This window comes from Bombina bombina, chromosome 3 (assembly GCF_027579735.1).
Source record: "Bombina bombina isolate aBomBom1 chromosome 3, aBomBom1.pri, whole genome shotgun sequence".
In the NCBI taxonomy this organism is placed as follows: Eukaryota; Metazoa; Chordata; class Amphibia; order Anura; family Bombinatoridae; genus Bombina; species Bombina bombina.
Genome location: NC_069501.1, coordinates 612,230,732 through 612,252,571, shown reverse-complemented (window position 1 = coordinate 612,252,571; position 21,840 = coordinate 612,230,732). Strand labels below are relative to the sequence as shown.

At 36.7% G+C, this 21,840-nt stretch overlaps 1 protein-coding gene across 1 annotated transcript in view; it reads right to left on the bottom strand.

Moving 5' to 3' along the window:
* Nucleotides 1-21,840, bottom strand: part of LOC128652451 (CUB and sushi domain-containing protein 2-like) — a 1,617,569-nt gene that overhangs the window by 205,286 nt on the left and 1,390,443 nt on the right. The window contains 4 exon segments of the mRNA XM_053705390.1: nucleotides 1,171-1,287; nucleotides 17,553-17,622; nucleotides 17,920-18,038; nucleotides 18,879-18,983. Of these exon segments, the coding sequence (XP_053561365.1) occupies nucleotides 1,171-1,287; nucleotides 17,553-17,622; nucleotides 17,920-18,038; nucleotides 18,879-18,983 (411 nt within the window).

The window sequence follows — 21,840 nt, the reverse complement described above, 5'->3', positions numbered from 1 at the left end:
TCCCTACTCTCTCCACACTTTTTTTCTTCTGTCTCTCCCTTTTCTCTTGCCCATCACTCTCTTTTTTATTTCTTATTCTCAGAACTTGAAATACACCCTGCTGACTGCTTAAGGCTAACTCTGCTACATTTCTATTCCTAATTGTCATTATCAGATAACAACTGCAAAACAGAGGATTTTAAGATAACTTTATGACTGGGACTAGCCCTGTTGACTGTGGACTAAAGTCGAGGTTGGCTCCTTCAAAAAAGGCAGATGTTGGGTGGAGTTTGGCTATTGAAAACTAATTGCAGTAAAAGGATGTTAATTTTTTTTTAAAAATGTTAAGACTTTGCTGATATGTTATTCTATAGCAACACAACAGAAATTTCTTTAATTACTGTGTTTACTGTTCCTTTAAATACATAGGTAAAGTATTGCTTGGAAGCCACAAGTTTTGCAGCTCCAAATCATAGTGTGAACCCTACTCCTGATTTGCTGATCTGCAGTGCTCTGCTCCTGTTAGATTCAGAATTTTTTTAAAGGTATTTTTACATTTTAGCTGTGGAATTTGATAAGTAAAAATGGTCCCATAAATGTGTTGTTCAGTATCGAGTATTTGGACTGGGTTCAGAACAAAAAGGACTGGCACATGTTAAGTATAGGGCAATTTGTGAGTAAATCGATAACGTATAAAGTTCTTCGATAAACAATGAGAATGGCTGATTGCGATCATGTCAACATCAAAAATGTCTCATCAAATTATTTAACTCATACAAAACTAAGATCAGTAATGAAAAAATCTCATATCTTAACGATGTAACATGTCATTTTTGCATTCGAACTGTCACCAGCTGACTCAAAACTACAGCAGCTTTTACCCTTAGAATGTGATCTTTCCAATTTTCATCTTTTACTTTGTAGTGTTTCATCTAGTATCACATTATAAAATGTATCCCGCCTCTACCTGCACAACAGCACTAAACCACTGTTTCAGTAAGATTTCACAGTCCGTATAACCAAGAAGAAAATCCTTTTGCCTGGCCAGCCCATCTGCACTGCATCAATTTACAAACCCCTGTCTGTAACATTCCACTCCAAACAATCACGATCATCACAGCAATAATAATAGCATCTGCTGTCAGAGCTGGCTAAGCAGGTGTGGATGTAATAAACAGAGCTGTCACTCACCAAATCCCACCGGCAAGGAGATTTTCCAGGTGCAGTCCAAGTTACTGGGATAATTTCCTGGGAATCCAGGACTCAGAATGACGCCTTCCATGTCCTCTAAGACCCCTCTACACTGAGCTGGGGATGGACAAGAAGAATGGGGATGTCATATAAATGTATGAGATGACCCCGTGTGACTAGAGGGATTAAAGAATCATAACAAAGTGCAGCGCTACAGAAGACAAGCTCACAGCTCTCTTTACGAAAGAACAGCCATACAGAAGTACACATTAATATAAAGCATGCAGCCTTCTACACACAAGCCCATGGCCCTCCAATCACAAACACCACACTAATTTACACACAGAATCACACACACTGACACACAACTCTCAACAAAGAGGTACAAAGATTTATACAAAGAAGTAAACCAATCTACAGACTTATTATTAACAAGCAGAAAAGGAAGGAACCACACTAGGTAATATTCAGCTGCACACATATTAATGCACTGAGGTGTAAAGAGCAGCACAGAGCACTTTGTAATACACAGAGAAGGAAGAAACAAAACATCCAGAAGCAAACAACAATCTTCAAAAAGATTCTCTATATAATTGGGAATATAGTGCTACATTCAGCAGTTATACAGTAGCTTACTGTATTATACAGTATACAGCAGCACACAGTATTATACAGTATACAGCAGCACACAGTATTATACAGTATACAGCAGCACACACACTATTATACAGTATACAGCAGCACACAGTATTATACAGTATACAGCAGCACACAGTATTATACAGTATACAGCAGCACACAGTATTGTACAGTATACAGCAGCACACAGTATTGTACAGTATACAGCAGCACACAGTATTGTACAGTATACAGCAGCACACACACTATTATACAGTATACAGCAGCACACAGTATTATACAGTATACAGCAGCACACAGTATTATACAGTATACAGTAGCACACACACTATTATACAGTATACAGCAGCACACAGTATTATACAGTATACAGTAGCACACACACTATTATACAGTATACAGCAGCACACAGTATTATACAGTATACAGCAGCACACACACTATTATACAGTATACAGCAGCACACAGTATTGTACAGTATACAGCAGCACACAGTATTGTACAGTATACAGCAGCACACAGTATTGTACAGTATACAGCAGCACACAGTATTATACAGTATACAGCAGCACACAGTATTGTACAGTATACAGCAGCACACAGTATTATACAGTATACAGCAGCACACAGTATTATACAGTATACAGCAGCACACAGTATTGTACAGTATACAGCAGCACACAGTATTGTACAGTATACAGCAGCACACAGTATTGTACAGTATACAGCAGCACACACACTATTATACAGTATACAGCAGCACACAGTATTATACAGTATACAGCAGCACACAGTATTATACAGTATACAGTAGCACACACACTAGTATACAGTATACAGCAGCACACAGTATTATACAGTATACAGTAGCACACACACTATTATACAGTATACAGCAGCACACAGTATTATACAGTATACAGCAGCACACACACTATTATACAGTATACAGCAGCACACAGTATTGTACAGTATACAGCAGCACACAGTATTGTACAGTATACAGCAGCACACAGTATTATACAGTATACAGCAGCACACAGTATTGTACAGTATACAGCAGCACACAGTATTGTACAGTATACAGCAGCACACAGTATTGTACAGTATACAGCAGCACACAGTATTATACAGTATACAGCAGCACACAGTATTGTACAGTATACAGCAGCACACAGTATTATACAGTATACAGCAGCACACACTATTATACAGTATACAGCAGCACAGTATTATACAGTATACAGCAGCACAGTATTATACAGTATACAGCAGCACACTATTATACAGTATACAGCAGCACACTATTATACAGTATACAGCAGCACACAGTATTATACAGTATACAGCAGCACACAGTATTATACAGTATACAGCAGCACAGTGTTATACAGTATACTGCAGCACACTATTATACAGTATACAGCAGCACACAGTATTATACAGTATACAGCAGCACACAGTATTATACAGTATACAGCAGCACAGTATTATACAGTATACAGCAGCACACACTATTATACAGTATACAGCAGCACACTATATACAGTATACAGCAGCACACAGTATTATACAGTATACAGCAGCACACAGTATTATACAGTATACAGCAGCACACAGTATTATACAGTATACAGCAGCACACAGTATTATACAGTATACAGCAGCACACAGTATTGTACAGTATACAGCAGAACACAGTATTATACAGTATACAGCAGCACACAGTATTATACAGTATACAGCAGCACACACTATTATACAGTATACAGCAGCACACAGTATTATACAGTATACAGCAGCACACAGTATTGTACAGTATACAGCAGCACACAGTATTGTACAGTATAAAGCAGCACACACTATTATACAGTATACAGCAGCACACACTATTATACAGTATACAGCAGCACAGTATTATACAGTATACAGCAGCACAGTATTATACAGTATACAGCAGCACACAGTATTGTACAGTATACAGCAGCACACAGTATTATACAGTATACAGCAGCACACTGTATTATACAGTATACAGCAGCACACTGTATTATACAGTATACAGCAGCACACAGTATTATACAGTATACAGCAGCACACAGTATTATACAGTATACAGCAGCACACTATTATACAGTATACAGCAGCACACAGTATTATACAGTATACAGCAGCACACACTATTATACAGTATACAGCAGCACACAGTATTATACAGTATACAGCAGCATACAGTATTATACAGTATACAGCAGCACACTATTATACAGTATACAGCAGCACACAGTATTATACAGTATACAGCAGCACACACTATTATACAGTATACAGCAGCACACAGTATTATACAGTATACAGCAGCACACAGTATTATACAGTATACAGCAGCACACAGTATTGTACAGTATACAGCAGCACACAGTATTATACAGTATACAGCAGCACACACTATTATACAGTATACAGCAGCACAGTATTATACAGTATACAGCAGCACACAGTATTATACAGTATACAGCAGCACACTATTATACAGTATACAGCAGCACAGTATTATACAGTATACAGCAGCACACAGTATTATACAGTATACAGCAGCACACAGTATTATACAGTATACAGCAGCACACAGTATTATACAGTATACAGCAGCACACAGTATTGTACAGTATACAGCAGCACACAGTATTATACAGTATATAGCAGCACACTATTATACAGTATACAGCAGCACACTATTATACAGTATACAGCAGCACACAGTATTATACAGTATACAGCAGCACAGTATTATACAGTATACAGCAGCACACAGTATTATACAGTATACAGCAGCACACAGTATTATACAGTATACAGCAGCACACAGTATTATACAGTATACAGAAGCACACAGTATTATACAGTATACAGCAGCACACACTATTATACAGTATACAGCAGCACACAGTATTATACAGTATACAGCAGCACAGTATTATACAGTATACAGCAGCACACTATATACAGTATACAGCAGCACACAGTATTACACAGTATGCAGCAGCACATTATTATACAGTATACAGCAGCACACAGCATTATACAGTATACAGCAGCACACACTATTATACAGTATACAGCAGCACACACTATTATACAGTATACAGCAGCATACAGTATTATACAGTATACAGCAGCACACAGTATTATACAGTATACAGCAGCACACACTATTATACAGTATACAGCAGCACACAGTATTATACAGTATACAGCAGCACAGTATTATACAGTATACAGCAGCACACAGTATTATACAGTATATAGCAGCACACAGTATTATACAGTATACAGCAGCATACTATTATACAGTATACAGCAGCACACAGTATTATACAGTATACAGCAGCACACACTATTATACAGTATACAGCAGCACACAGTATTATACAGTATACAGCAGCACACAGTATTGTACAGTATACAGCAGCACACAGTATTATACAGTATACAGCAGCACAGTATTATACAGTATACAGCAGCACACAGTATTATACAGTATACAGCAGCACACAGTATTATACAGTATACAGCAGCACACAGTATTATACAGTATACAGCAGCACACAGTATTATACAGTATACAGCAGCACACACTATTATACAGTATACAGCAGCACACAGTATTATACAGTATACAGCAGCACACAGTATTGTACAGTATACAGCAGCACACAGTATTATACAGTATACAGCAGCACACAGTATTATACAGTATACAGCAGCACACACTATTATACAGTATACAGCAGCACACAGTATTATACAGTATACAGCAGCACACAGTATTGTACAGTATACAGCAGCACAGTATTATACAGTATACAGCAGCACACTATTATACAGTATACAGCAGCACACTATTATACAGTATACAGCAGCACACAGTATTATACAGTATACAGCAGCACACAGTATTATACAGTATACAGCAGCACAGTGTTATACAGTATACTGCAGCACACTATTATACAGTATACAGCAGCACACAGTATTATACAGTATACAGCAGCACACAGTATTATACAGTATACAGCAGCACAGTATTATACAGTATACAGCAGCACACACTATTATAAAGTATACAGCAGCACACAGTATTATACAGTATACAGCAGCACACTATATACAGTATACAGCAGCACACAGTATTATACAGTATACAGCAGCACACAGTATTATACAGTATACAGCAGCACACAGTATTATACAGTATACAGCAGCACACACTATTATACAGTATACAGCAGCACACAGTATTATACAGTATACAGCAGCACACAGTATTGTACAGTATACAGCAGCACACAGTATTGTACAGTATACAGCAGCACACAGTATTATACAGTATACAGCAGCACACAGTATTATACAGTATACAGCAGCACACACTATTATACAGTATACAGCAGCACACAGTATTATACAGTATACAGCAGCACACAGTATTATACAGTATACAGCAGCACACAGTATTGTACAGTATACAGCAGCACACACTATTATACAGTATACAGCAGCACACAGTATTATACAGTATACAGCAGCACACAGTATTATACAGTATACAGCAGCACAGTATTATACAGTATACAGCAGCACAGTATTATACAGTATACAGCAGCACACAGTATTATACAGTATACAGCAGCACACAGTATTATACAGTATACAGCAGCACACAGTATTATACAGTATACAGCAGCACACAGTATTATACAGTATACAGCAGCACACAGTATTATACAGTATACAGCAGCACACAGTATTGTACAGTATACAGCAGCACACAGTATTATACAGTATACAGCAGCACACACTATTATACAGTATACAGCAGCACAGTATTATACAGTATACAGCAGCACACAGTATTATACAGTATACAGCAGCACACTATTATACAGTATACAGCAGCACACAGTATTATACAGTATACAGCAGCACACAGTATTATACAGTATACAGCAGCACACAGTATTATACAGTATACAGCAGCACACAGTATTGTACAGTATACAGCAGCACACAGTATTATACAGTATATAGCAGCACACTATTATACAGTATACAGCAGCACACTATTATACAGTATACAGCAGCACACAGTATTATACAGTATACAGCAGCACAGTATTATACAGTATACAGCAGCACACAGTATTATACAGTATACAGCAGCACACAGTATTATACAGTATACAGCAGCACACAGTATTATACAGTATACAGAAGCACACAGTATTATACAGTATACAGCAGCACACACTATTATACAGTATACAGCAGCACACAGTATTATACAGTATACAGCAGCACAGTATTATACAGTATACAGCAGCACACTATATACAGTATACAGCAGCACACAGTATTACACAGTATGCAGCAGCACATTATTATACAGTATACAGCAGCACACAGCATCACACACTATTATACAGTATACAGCAGCACACACTATTATACAGTATACAGCAGCATACAGTATTATACAGTATACAGCAGCACACAGTATTATACAGTATACAGCAGCACACACTATTATACAGTATACAGCAGCACACAGTATTATACAGTATACAGCAGCACAGTATTATACAGTATACAGCAGCACACAGTATTATACAGTATACAGCAGCACACAGTATTATACAGTATACAGCAGCACACAGTATTATACAGTATACAGCAGCAAACACTATTATACAGTATACAGCAGCACACAGTATTATACAGTATACAGCAGCACACAGTATTGTACAGTATACAGCAGCACACAGTATTATACAGTATACAGCAGCACACAGTATTATACAGTATACAGCAGCACACACTATTATACAGTATACAGCAGCACACAGTATTATACAGTATACAGCAGCACACAGTATTGTACAGTATACAGCAGCACAGTATTATACAGTATACAGCAGCACACTATTATACAGTATACAGCAGCACATTATACAGTACAGCAGCACACTATTATACAGTATACAGCAGCACACAGCTATTATACAGTATACAGCAGCATACAGTATTATACAGTATACAGCAGCACACAGTATTATACAGTATACAGCAGCACACACTATTATACAGTATACAGCAGCACACAGTATTATACAGTATACAGCAGCACAGTATTATACAGTATACAGCAGCACACAGTATTATACAGTATACAGCAGCACACAGTATTATACAGTATACAGCAGCACACAGTATTATACAGTATACAGCAGCACACAGTATTATACAGTATACAGCAGCACACAGTATTATACAGTATACAGCAGCACACAGTATTATACAGTATACAGCAGCACACAGTATTATACAGTATACAGCAGCACACAGTATTATACAGTATACAGCAGCACACAGTATTATACAGTATACAGCAGCACAGTATTATACAGTATACAGCAGCACACAGTATTATACAGTATACAGCAGCACACAGTATTATACAGTATACAGCAGCACACAGTATTATACAGTATACAGCAGCACACAGTATTATACAGTATACAGCAGCACACACTATTATACAGTATACAGCAGCACACAGTATTATACAGTATACAGCAGCACACAGTATTGTACAGTATACAGCAGCACACAGTATTATACAGTATACAGCAGCACACAGTATTATACAGTATACAGCAGCACACAGTATTATACAGTATACAGCAGCACACAGTATTATACAGTATACAGCAGCACACAGTATTGTACAGTATACAGCAGCACAGTATTATACAGTATACAGCAGCACACTATTATACAGTATACAGCAGCACACTATTATACAGTATACAGCAGCACACAGTATTATACAGTATACAGCAGCACACAGTATTATACAGTATACAGCAGCACAGTGTTATACAGTATACTGCAGCACACTATTATACAGTATACAGCAGCACACAGTATTATACAGTATACAGCAGCACACAGTATTATACAGTATACAGCAGCACAGTATTATACAGTATACAGCAGCACACACTATTATACAGTATACAGCAGCACACAGTATTATACAGTATACAGCAGCACACTATATACAGTATACAGCAGCACACAGTATTATACAGTATACAGCAGCACACAGTATTATACAGTATACAGCAGCACACAGTATTATACAGTATACAGCAGCACACAGTATTATACAGTATACAGCAGCACACAGTATTATACAGTATACAGCAGCACACAGTATTGTACAGTATACAGCAGCACACAGTATTATACAGTATACAGCAGCACACAGTATTATACAGTATACAGCAGCACACACTATTATACAGTATACAGCAGCACACAGTATTATACAGTATACAGCAGCACACAGTATTGTACAGTATACAGCAGCACACAGTATTGTACAGTATAAAGCAGCACACACTATTATACAGTATACAGCAGCACACACTATTATACAGTATACAGCAGCACACACTATTATACAGTATACAGCAGCACAGTATTATACAGTATACAGCAGCACAGTATTATACAGTATACAGCAGCACACAGTATTGTACAGTATACAGCAGCACACAGTATTATACAGTATACAGCAGCACACTGTATTATACAGTATACAGCAGCACACAGTATTATACAGTATACAGCAGCACACAGTATTATACAGTATACAGCAGCACACAGTATTGTACAGTATACAGCAGCACACAGTATTATACAGTATACAGCAGCACACACTATTATACAGTATACAGCAGCACAGTATTATACAGTATACAGCAGCACACAGTATTATACAGTATACAGCAGCACACTATTATACAGTATACAGCAGCACAGTATTATACAGTATACAGCAGCACACAGTATTATACAGTATACAGCAGCACACAGTATTATACAGTATACAGCAGCACACAGTATTGTACAGTATACAGCAGCACACAGTATTATACAGTATATAGCAGCACACTATTATACAGTATACAGCAGCACACTATTATACAGTATACAGCAGCACACAGTATTATACAGTATACAGCAGCACAGTATTATACAGTATACAGCAGCACACAGTATTATACAGTATACAGCAGCACACAGTATTATACAGTATACAGCAGCACACAGTATTATACAGTATACAGAAGCACACAGTATTATACAGTATACAGCAGCACACACTATTATACAGTATACAGCAGCACACAGTATTATACAGTATACAGCAGCACAGTATTATACAGTATACAGCAGCACACTATATACAGTATACAGCAGCACACAGTATTACACAGTATGCAGCAGCACATTATTATACAGTATACAGCAGCACACAGCATCACACACTATTATACAGTATACAGCAGCACACACTATTATACAGTATACAGCAGCATACAGTATTATACAGTATACAGCAGCACACAGTATTATACAGTATACAGCAGCACACACTATTATACAGTATACAGCAGCACACAGTATTATACAGTATACAGCAGCACAGTATTATACAGTATACAGCAGCACACAGTATTATACAGTATACAGCAGCACACAGTATTATACAGTATACAGCAGCACACAGTATTATACAGTATACAGCAGCACACACTATTATACAGTATACAGCAGCACACAGTATTATACAGTATACAGCAGCACACAGTATTGTACAGTATACAGCAGCACACAGTATTATACAGTATACAGCAGCACACAGTATTATACAGTATACAGCAGCACACACTATTATACAGTATACAGCAGCACACAGTATTATACAGTATACAGCAGCACACAGTATTGTACAGTATACAGCAGCACAGTATTATACAGTATACAGCAGCACACTATTATACAGTATACAGCAGCACACTATTATACAGTATACAGCAGCACACAGTATTATACAGTATACAGCAGCACACAGTATTATACAGTATACAGCAGCACAGTGTTATACAGTATACTGCAGCACACTATTATACAGTATACAGCAGCACACAGTATTATACAGTATACAGCAGCACACAGTATTATACAGTATACAGCAGCACAGTATTATACAGTATACAGCAGCACACACTATTATACAGTATACAGCAGCACACAGTATTATACAGTATACAGCAGCACACTATATACAGTATACAGCAGCACACAGTATTATACAGTATACAGCAGCACACAGTATTATACAGTATACAGCAGCACACAATATTATACAGTATACAGCAGCACACAGTATTATACAGTATACAGCAGCACATTATTATACAGTATACAGCAGCACACAGTATTATACAGTATACAGCAGCACACAGTATTATACAGTATACAGCAGCACACAGTATTATACAGTATACAGCAGCACACTATTATACAGTATACAGCAGCACACTGTATTATACAGTATACAGCAGCACACTATTATACAGTATACAGCAGCACACAGTATTATACAGTATACAGCAGCACATTATTATACAGTATACAGCAGCACACAGTATTATACAGTATACAGCAGCACACATTATTAAAAATGGAAATAAGGGAGGCGCTCAAAGCTAAAGGTATCAACACTAAAACAGATTTAATAAAACATATTAATGATCACAGATATAAATACAAAGGGACGTCTCCCCAAAATAAATTAAGCTAATATCCTAAAAAGTCTATTGACCGCTAATATCCTAAAAAGTCTATTGATCGCTAAAACTAATTCAGATTTAAAAAACAAACAAGATAATAGGCAGTGCCTATGTAGTAATTGTGATACAGGCAGAAATAAATGTTATTTTTAAAACACCAAAACAAATGACAGTGTCCCGTAATTGAAATACCACCAAGCTGCCTTATTTGAGAAAAGCCGTAGCTGCCAAATATAGTGTTTAGAGAAATTAATCCGTTGTCCAAAGTTCTCTTACTTTGTAAGATATTTGTGTGTCAACACCAAAAAGCCGTGTACTTTACCAAGTTGTAGACTTGTCAGTTGCTGGTCTTACTCCCTCGCCCGGTCCTCACCTCGAGCGGGGCTGACTGCAGCTTTGGCGTCTGACGTCACAGAAAGGTGTTCCGGCTGAAGGTAGAGGCCGATTCATGCGCTCCCCTCTATGCGCTGTACTCCCGGTCCTCTTTGGAAAGCCCTGCACTTAGTGCTAGTAGCACGCAGGGGGCTGTAAAACAGATTGGTATAATGGATATCCAAAACAGTGTTCCCCAATACAGAGGCTCTGCTCCTTAAGAGAAAATGTCTCAATAATGTAACCCGGGTTATTAGGTGAGACTCCAAATGAGATTCCAAAGATATGGTTAGTTGTTACAATGGTAATAACAACAGCACTGCCAACACATACGACGCGTTTCGCCCACCTATGGGCTTTATCAAGATAGTGGTGGCTAGTGTGAGTGGCCTTATTTAAAGGGATAGCTTCCAGTCTAATTGGTGTTGGTTTTGATTGGCAGATCGGCTTAAGGTGGTATTTGGCTTTAATGACAGTTTCTTTTTTAAGGTGGTATTTCTCTTCTCTTTGCTTTAAATGGAATTGTACAGTCCTACTCATAAAAAATCATTCACAGGTATAGACTTTAATCATGTTGAATTGATATATATATACACAATAAATCTCCAGAGCAAGAAATCAAAAAAATGTATAGTCAAAGTCTGAGTCATTAAACGTGATATGTGAATTACAGATTAAGTCACAAAACTAATAATTATCTAATAGACTTCCCGGAGTCGATATAACATACAGTGTTCTAACAGAAAAAATAATAACCTTAATCCTATAATAAAGTGCATAATAGTGTCTAAACTTACAGGTGTCCTAAAATGATTCTTTTATCCTTCAAATAAAAAGGGGGAAAGATCTAATTCGGAATTTAATCCCTTTGGGTATAGGGTGTCATATTTGTAAATATATTCCGCTTCCCTTATAAGTAGGGTTCTTTCAATATTACCTCCCCTCCATTGATTATTAGCTTTCAGAATACCCCAATACTTTAAATCCCTAGTGTTACTCTGGTGAACTTCCTTAAAGTGCTTATAAAGGTGTGTATCTACTCTCTCATTTTCTATACAGAGAAGGTGTTCCCTTATTCTATCCCGGAGACTCCTTTTGGTTTCTCCGAAATAGAATAGGTTACATGTGCATTTTAGTACATATATAACATTCTTCTGGGTGCATCTAATAATTCCCCTTATAATTATATCCTCTCCCAGACCATCAAGTTTTAAACTCTTCAATTTCGAACTATGTGTACATGCTTTACATGTGTAGCAGGGAAAGAAACCTGCTACACTTCTACCCTCCAAGTCTAACTGTTTATTAACTCTTATCTTTTTTCGTATTTCGCTAGGGGCTAAAATAGTTTTAAAATTTTTTGCTCTTTTAAAAATAAAAGTCGGATTATCCGCCAACTGACTCCCTATGATGTTATCCTCTTTTAATAAGTGCCAATTCCTTTTAATGATTTTTTTAATCAAAAAATGGTCTGCATTGTAGTCTGTTATAAAGGGAACGTTAATTCTGTCTTCCCTGATGTTTTCCTTCGTTTTATAACTTAACAGGTCATCCCTATTTATTGCTTGTGCTTTTTTTATTGCCCCTATAATATTATCCTCCTTATAACCTTTTACGGTAAATTTGTCTGCTAGGACCACTACCTGTCTTTCAAAGTCCTCAATACGTGAACAGTTTTTCCTTATTCGTAAACTTTGGCCGAAAGGAATATTGTCCTTCCATAGCTTCAGGTGGCAACTGTCAGCATGTAGCAGACTATTACAATCTACCTCTTTAAAATGAGTTTGTGTCTCCAATTTTTGATTTACTGCCATAATTTCTAGGTCTAAAAATACCACTCTTTCCCTACTATAATTGCTCACAAACTTAAGGCCATTAGTATTGTTATTCATCTCTTCAAAAAGTTTTAACAATTCTTGCTCAGGTCCCCTCCAAATAATAAGAAGGTCATCTATGTAGCGCTTATAGAGTACGAGGTTTGCACCAAGATCTCTACTGCCAAAAAATTCCTCTTCCCAAACACCCATAAAGAGGTTGGCATAACTCGGCGCAAACCTCGTACCCATAGCGGTCCCTTCTATCTGCAGGAAAAATTTACTATCGAAAGAAAAGTAATTGTGTTCCAATATGTACTTTATGTTATTTAAGATAAATATTCTTTGTTCTTCCTTTATGTTTGAATCTTTTTCTAGATAGTGTCTAACAGCTTGTATGCCTTGTTCATGCTTGATCACGGTATATAATGACGACACGTCACATGTCGCCATTATCATATCTTTACTCCATTCTATCAGTTTTAAACAGTTCAGCACTTGGGTAGAATCTTTAAGATATGAATCTAATTTTGACACATAAGGCTGAAGGAATTTGTCGATATATTGGGACACATTTGCTGTTACGGAATTTATCCCAGACACTATCGGTCTCCCCGGGGGGTTTATTAGGCACTTATGGACCTTCGGCAAAAAGTAAAAAATAGGGATTCTTGGGTGGTCAGATGTTAGATATGAAAACTCTTTATCGTTTAGGATACCTTTTTTATGGCCTTCTATTAACATTTTGTCAAGAATTGTCTTATATCTTTTAGTGGGGTCACTAGTTAACACTCTGTATGTCTTTTCATCGTTGAGAAGTCTATAGGCTTCTGCCATATATTTCGAGGTGTCCATTACCACTACCCCTCCACCCTTGTCTGCCGGCTTTATGGTGATCTGGTTATTGGTTTGTAACTCACTTAAGACTTCTCTTTCTTTTTTGCTTATGTTCTGTTTCTTTAACTTAGGGAGATTACATTTCCTAACCTCATTAGTTACAATCTTCTCAAACGTCTCCAAAAAATTGCCCTTGGCAAAGGTGGGGTTGAATTTTGACTTTGATTTTAGATTAGTATGTTGAAAATTTTCTTTTGATTCATGATCACTAATCGCCTGCTTCTCTAAGGGGGTTTTCATAAAGAATCTTTTAATGGTCAAATTTCTGACAAACTTCTTTATGTGAATATGTGTGTGGAATTTATTCATCCTTACCGTAGGGGCATAGGATAATCCCAAATTCAAAAGTTTCTCTTGTTCGCTACTTAGTTTAAATTGGCTCAAATTAAAAATCCCTTTCTTTTCACTTTCAACTATCTTACCCTTTTGGCCACATTTACGTGTTCCTCCTCCTCTCTTCCCTCGAGCCCTCTTTTTCTTCTTTGGGTTTGATCTGGATTGAATCTTAAAGTGTCTTTTGATGTGCCCTCTCTTGGAGGGCTGTAATCTAAAAAAGATTTCTCTTCAGTGGTTAGGGTATTTGTGGTAGTGGGTTCGACCCTTAAAGGGGTAAATCTATTAAACGTTGGTGTTTCATTCTCCTTATAATCATATCTATGGTTTTCTTGCCTAAAGTTTTCGTGTCTCACAGTATTTCTCCTCCTGGGATATTCCCATTCATTCTGCCTTGGATAATAATCTCTGTAGAAGAATGTTATATATGTACTAAAATGCACATGTAACCTATTCTATTTCGGAGAAACCAAAAGGAGTCTCCGGGATAGAATAAGGGAACACCTTCTCTGTATAGAAAATGAGAGAGTAGATACACACCTTTATAAGCACTTTAAGGAAGTTCACCAGAGTAACACTAGGGATTTAAAGTATTGGGGTATTCTGAAAGCTAATAATCAATGGAGGGGAGGTAATATTGAAAGAACCCTACTTATAAGGGAAGCGGAATATATTTACAAATATGACACCCTATACCCAAAGGGATTAAATTCCGAATTAGATCTTTCCCCCTTTTTATTTGAAGGATAAAAGAATCATTTTAGGACACCTGTAAGTTTAGACACTATTATGCACTTTATTATAGGATTAAGGTTATTATTTTTTCTGTTAGAACACTGTATGTTATATCGACTCCGGGAAGTCTATTAGATAATTATTAGTTTTGTGACTTAATCTGTAATTCACATATCACGTTTAATGACTCAGACTTTGACTATACATTTTTTTGATTTCTTGCTCTGGAGATTTATTGTGTATATATATATCAATTCAACATGATTAAAGTCTATACCTGTGAATGATTTTTTATGAGTAGGACTGTACAATTCCATTTAAAGCAAAGAGAAGAGAAATACCACCTTAAAAAAGAAACTGTCATTAAAGCCAAATACCACCTTAAGCCGATCTGCCAATCAAAACCAACACCAATTAGACTGGAAGCTATCCCTTTAAATAAGGCCACTCACACTAGCCACCACTATCTTGATAAAGCCCATAGGTGGGCGAAACGCGTCGTATGTGTTGGCAGTGCTGTTGTTATTACCATTGTAACAACTAACCATATCTTTGGAATCTCATTTGGAGTCTCACCTAATAACCCGGGTTACATTATTGAGACATTTTCTCTTAAGGAGCAGAGCCTCTGTATTGGGGAACACTGTTTTGGATATCCATTATACCAATCTGTTTTACAGCCCCCTGCGTGCTACTAGCACTAAGTGCAGGGCTTTCCAAAGAGGACCGGGAGTACAGCGCATAGAGGGGAGCGCATGAATCGGCCTCTACCTTCAGCCGGAACACCTTTCTGTGACGTCAGACGCCAAAGCTGCAGTCAGCCCCGCTCGAGGTGAGGACCGGGCGAGGGAGTAAGACCAGCAACTGACAAGTCTACAACTTGGTAAAGTACACGGCTTTTTGGTGTTGACACACAAATATCTTACAAAGTAAGAGAACTTTGGACAACGGATTCATTTCTCTAAACACTATATTTGGCAGCTACGGCTTTTCTCAAATAAGGCAGCTTGGTGGTATTTCAATTACGGGACACTGTCATTTGTTTTGGTGTTTTAAAAATAACATTTATTTCTGCCTGTATCACAATTACTACATAGGCACTGCCTATTATCTTGTTTGTTTTTTAAATCTGAATTAGTTTTAGCGATCAATAGACTTTTTAGGATATTAGCGGTCAATAGACTTTTTAGGATATTAGCTTAATTTATTTTGGGGAGACGTCCCTTTGTATTTATATCTGTGATCATTAATATGTTTTATTAAATCTGTTTTAGTGTTGATACCTTTAGCTTTGAGCGCCTCCCTTATTTCCATTTTTATCTGTTCACTATAATCTAGACAATTGCAGGGATTTTTGTCTTTTAAGGGGGTGTGTGGTTTTCAGTTTGGCCCAGCGCACCTATCTACCTTTTTTCGTTAGCACACATTATTATACAGTATACAGCAGCACACACTATTATACAGTATACAGCAGCACATTATTATACAGTATACAGCAGCACACAGTATTATACAGTATACAGCAGCACACAGTATTATACAGTATACAGCAGCACACTATTATACAGTATACAGCAGCACACTGTATTATACAGTAGCAAATTATTGTCTCTATACAATGGGGAATATAAAACTACATACAGCAGCACACTGTTTTATAACCTAGGGATAACAACACAAAGGTATGCACAGTACTATACACTGGTGAACAAAATACTACACACAGGAAAACATTACTATACAGTTGTAAAGAGCATTATACACTAGAGGCCACACGTCTACTCAATGGCACACAACCAATGCAAACAGCACTATGCAAGTACACAGTGCTACAGAGAAGACTGAAATGATTGCTCTCTCTATGTGTATATACATTAATTCATACCGATGCATAGAGGGGGAGGATAATTCCAGCGTCTCACAGTGCCTGGCATACAGGAGATATGGGAGTGACCCTAAAGGAAGGAACGGAGATGAACATAAATGGACAAGCACAATTAGCTGCTTTACAAAAATACAGTACTAATAGATTATCTATCATATTCTTTCCTAACCAGAGGCAATATCTTCTAAGTGACATTCAATTAGTGTACAATGAGCTGTGTCTATTAATTTGAGATTATATAAATGTCAAACTAAAACAATGTCTTGAGCAAAGTAGTTTAAAACCAGAGCGTACACAGGCCTGTAACTCAAAATGGGACTGGGTCTTCTCAGCCCACGGTTGGACATGTGACTCCATTTTTGTTTACCTGCAAAGAGTATCCTGGTTCACACTGGAAGGAAACTACATCATTCACCAGGTATCTCTCTCCACTTTTCACTCCATTACTGGGAACTGCTGGTTCTGGGCAACTAGAGAGACCAACAGCTAAACACAAAAAAAGCACAATAATCAGACAGAGATTAATTGCAGAGAAAATGACACAGATTCCAATCAGTGATATACTTAAAGTCAATGCACGTTTTCACCTGTCATACTCTAAAGTCAGTGAAATTCCTTTAAATTATCTAAGCTTAGATATTATGCATGACACTGTGGATGGTCTGAAAACCCTTTCACTATCAATAGTAGTTATTTAAGATATGTGAGGTTCCTCATGGGATTAACTTAAGTTTTTTTTTAACATTAGACTTTGTAATTTCTATTTGCAGTATATCAGTTTATTTAGAAATACAATTTTTAGAACCTAAAATGTATTGCTATTTTTTATGTAGAATGGAACTTGCAGGGTCTGCGAGTTTGACTAGCAAAGATGTTCCATGGAAACTTTTCTTTCATGTTTACTTGGCTCTTTATTAATATGGAACTGTTTTGTCTCACTAGCAGTATGCTTACAAGGTGTTAAAATGTAGAATACCCTTGAAAAATAATATATATGAAGCTAGAACCAAACCAATAAAACTATGCAAACAATATCACAAATGTGGAGGTTCAATTAATAATATTTCTCTATATGTAAATCCTCACAACCATTGGAAAAGCTGCTCTCTGTTGAGTCCCATTTCTTTATAAAATTATCCACTCATAACTTGTAGGGACTGCACATGCACGGTTTGTAATCTGTAAACTAACAGAACTATGTGTCCTTAAGTGAAAATCAGCATGCTACTTTAATGTTTGGAATTGTACTGCATGATAGCACTATCTTTTCATGGATTACAATACTCGAATACAGATCCCACCCTTTAATGTATGGTATTCTCTTACTTTTATATTCTAAATGGAAGCCAGCAGCAGATACACTAATGTCAGAAAAGAAATGCAGGTAAAGTTGGTTTGAAGTGCTGTTCAGCAATGCAGGGACTGTGGTTCCTGAAAATGAATACACTTGTCAATGTACTGCTATGCATAATGTTACTTTTTATGATCATATTGCAAGTAAAACCATATTATATATTTACATATAAATAAATATCTTTAAATTCATAATAGAAGCAGATTCATTGCTGGAGTATATATTCAGTATATATCCAGTATATATCCTGGTCGTCTGCAGTCTGTAGAACCTCCTCACAAAAACTACTAAGAGTGCCTCCCTTTTTTGTATACTCCCCTCTTCCTCCTACTGGTATAGATTCATGTATAATGAAGCAAAACAAGGGCAGAGTTTGACCTTGAAAACTACTCTGAGAAGAAAAAGTCAAAAACATAATTGTGTATTGCAGATCAAGCCTTTATATAGTCCTACTACACGTATGAATAAAAACATTTACAGTCAAGTATAAACCACAGTTTTATGGAACCAAAACACATTTGCATAGAACCATATTTAAAACTGGTGGTACACTACCAAATCTCTTCATTTGATGGCAAGGATGTGTTCAAAAAAATATTTTTTGCTTGTTAGGAAAAATTATACTTGTGCCAAAGTTAACACAAATTGAGAGAACTTAATAAAAATATGCAGGGAAGACAAGGGGACTGCCTTGCTCATCTGTTCCACAGAAGCTTCATGACCTGAGGCTCATTAAAACGAAAGACGAGGTTAAATGCGTCTGTAAGCTCATAAGCAAGGAGGATAGCAAGATTAATCCAACCAACTTGCTAAAATGTTTTGGAAGCTCTCTCTCCTTTTTCTGAAACCAGAAAGAAGGATAAAAAGAAAATCAATTTACCAGATATCTTGACTTCTAAATAATGCTTAAGAACATTAACAACATCAGGTGGAACAGAGAATCTTGATAATTTACTGGATAGAACAAATGACGACAATCAAAACAAATAAGTGGAAGGATTGAAAAGGGGCCAATTAATCTATGAAATATGGGGAAAAAACCTACTAACACAAGAATAAAATAGTAAAGGGCACTATAACTTGTTTTACACAAGCTCCTACTTAAAACTCACCTTCCCTAAGTGAGTAATAAAGGCCAGTAAACACAAACCAAAATGATAAGTAAGGAGCGCTCCACAAGGGAGCAGTATAAAACTGGAGAACATATATATTAAGTTGTTATCTATATGGATATATAATGATCTATAGAGGTCAATAAAATCAAGTGCTATTGAATGGTAATATAACAAATGTATTCATACTTATACATATATTAAAAGGCTGAACAGGTTATATACCTTTTAAAATTGGGACGTATCCCAGTGAGCAGTACCAAATAATTCCAAAACCCCCTGAGTGAAGTATTTAAGTGGTGATAAAAATGTGTCAACTGGGTTGACAGATTTAACAGAGTAACGTGTTCACTCTCAATATCTTCTAGATAAGTGTTTTTTTGTAACAAGTGTCTTCTAGATAAGTGTTTTTTGTAACAGGTGTCTTCTAGATAAGTGTTTTTTGTAACAGGTGTCTTCTAGATAAGTGTTTTTTGTAGCAGAAAAAATCTACTAAAACAAATCACATACATATTGGCAAAAACAAAACACATGTTAAAAATGATAGAGGAATCCCAAATCCCCCCTAACAATTTGAAAGAAATTCAACACCCAAGTTAAAGGTGAACTTTAAACACTTAAAGGCAAAATCTTGCATTTCTAATGAACAAATGGACAGAAACATAACTTCATTATTTTGTGTTCCTGAAAGATGAAACTCTTGAAAAGTGTATCTCTCTTAAGACATACGATGATCCCAAACCTACAGCTGCATCTCAAACCTACAGACTGGCATTTGTATACATGACAGTCCATCTAAGCTGAAAACATGTAATTCATTTGAAGTATCTGCTGTTCACAAGAAATCAATTCAGAGATTATTTCACTTAATGGGAAAGATGAATTCTTATGGCCCAATGTATAATTTTACAGGTGGACAATATTCCCATATAGGGAACCTGGCAGCATTTGCTGCCCGCATGTATTATTGCATAAGGAAATTCTTGTGCAGCATCGCCCCCTGCTCTAGCACAGCAGTGCTTGTCAATCACTCCAGAATAACAAGTTCAGAATCGTTAGCACCTCTGAGGTTAAAAAGAAACGGTCATACAACAGCTGCTTCCAAACTTGCGACAAGAAGCTCTTTAAGTCAATTCTTGAGAGATGTGGTTGAAACACTCTCATGTGAACACATTGAACTCACTGTTAAACATAAAATCTCATGACACTGTGAAAAGGTCATTAACTTGAGCAGCCATTAAGCCCAGAACAATAATGCAGTCTCTTGAAGATAAATCATGGCATTTTTTATTCTGGATGATATACCTTGGGCCGGGCAGACCTATGTCTAAAATAACTCCCAGATAATAGATTCTGTGGACAGGTTAATCTCCTAACCAAAAGTCTGAAGAGACTTCATCATCAAGGAGGTGTAAAAGAGCAGAATCTCCTGAGGAGTTGCAGAAATCTTCTGTGATCTGCTTTCTGCCATAGAAGAATCAATAACTTTGGAAAAACCCGCTAGACAGAAAATAAACAACACAAAAAGAAGTAAAATTTTTCTACTCCAAAGTGAAATTGTTGATGGAAACATGGTAAGGCAATGAAGGAGTTCAGCAACTCCGTTAAGTTCAAAACAAGATGAAACAAATATTACTTTTTTAAAGTAATTAAACATTTGGAATAAAACCCCAGGCCACTGAAGAGTAATATAATAAGTTACTCTAAGCTCTTAATCACCCTCAAAAAGTGAAGAGGAACTTTTGGGGAAAAAACTTTCCAAAGAGAGTCTGACAAAGTATGTCTTGTACCATTGGTAAACAATATTCATATCCCTAAAAAA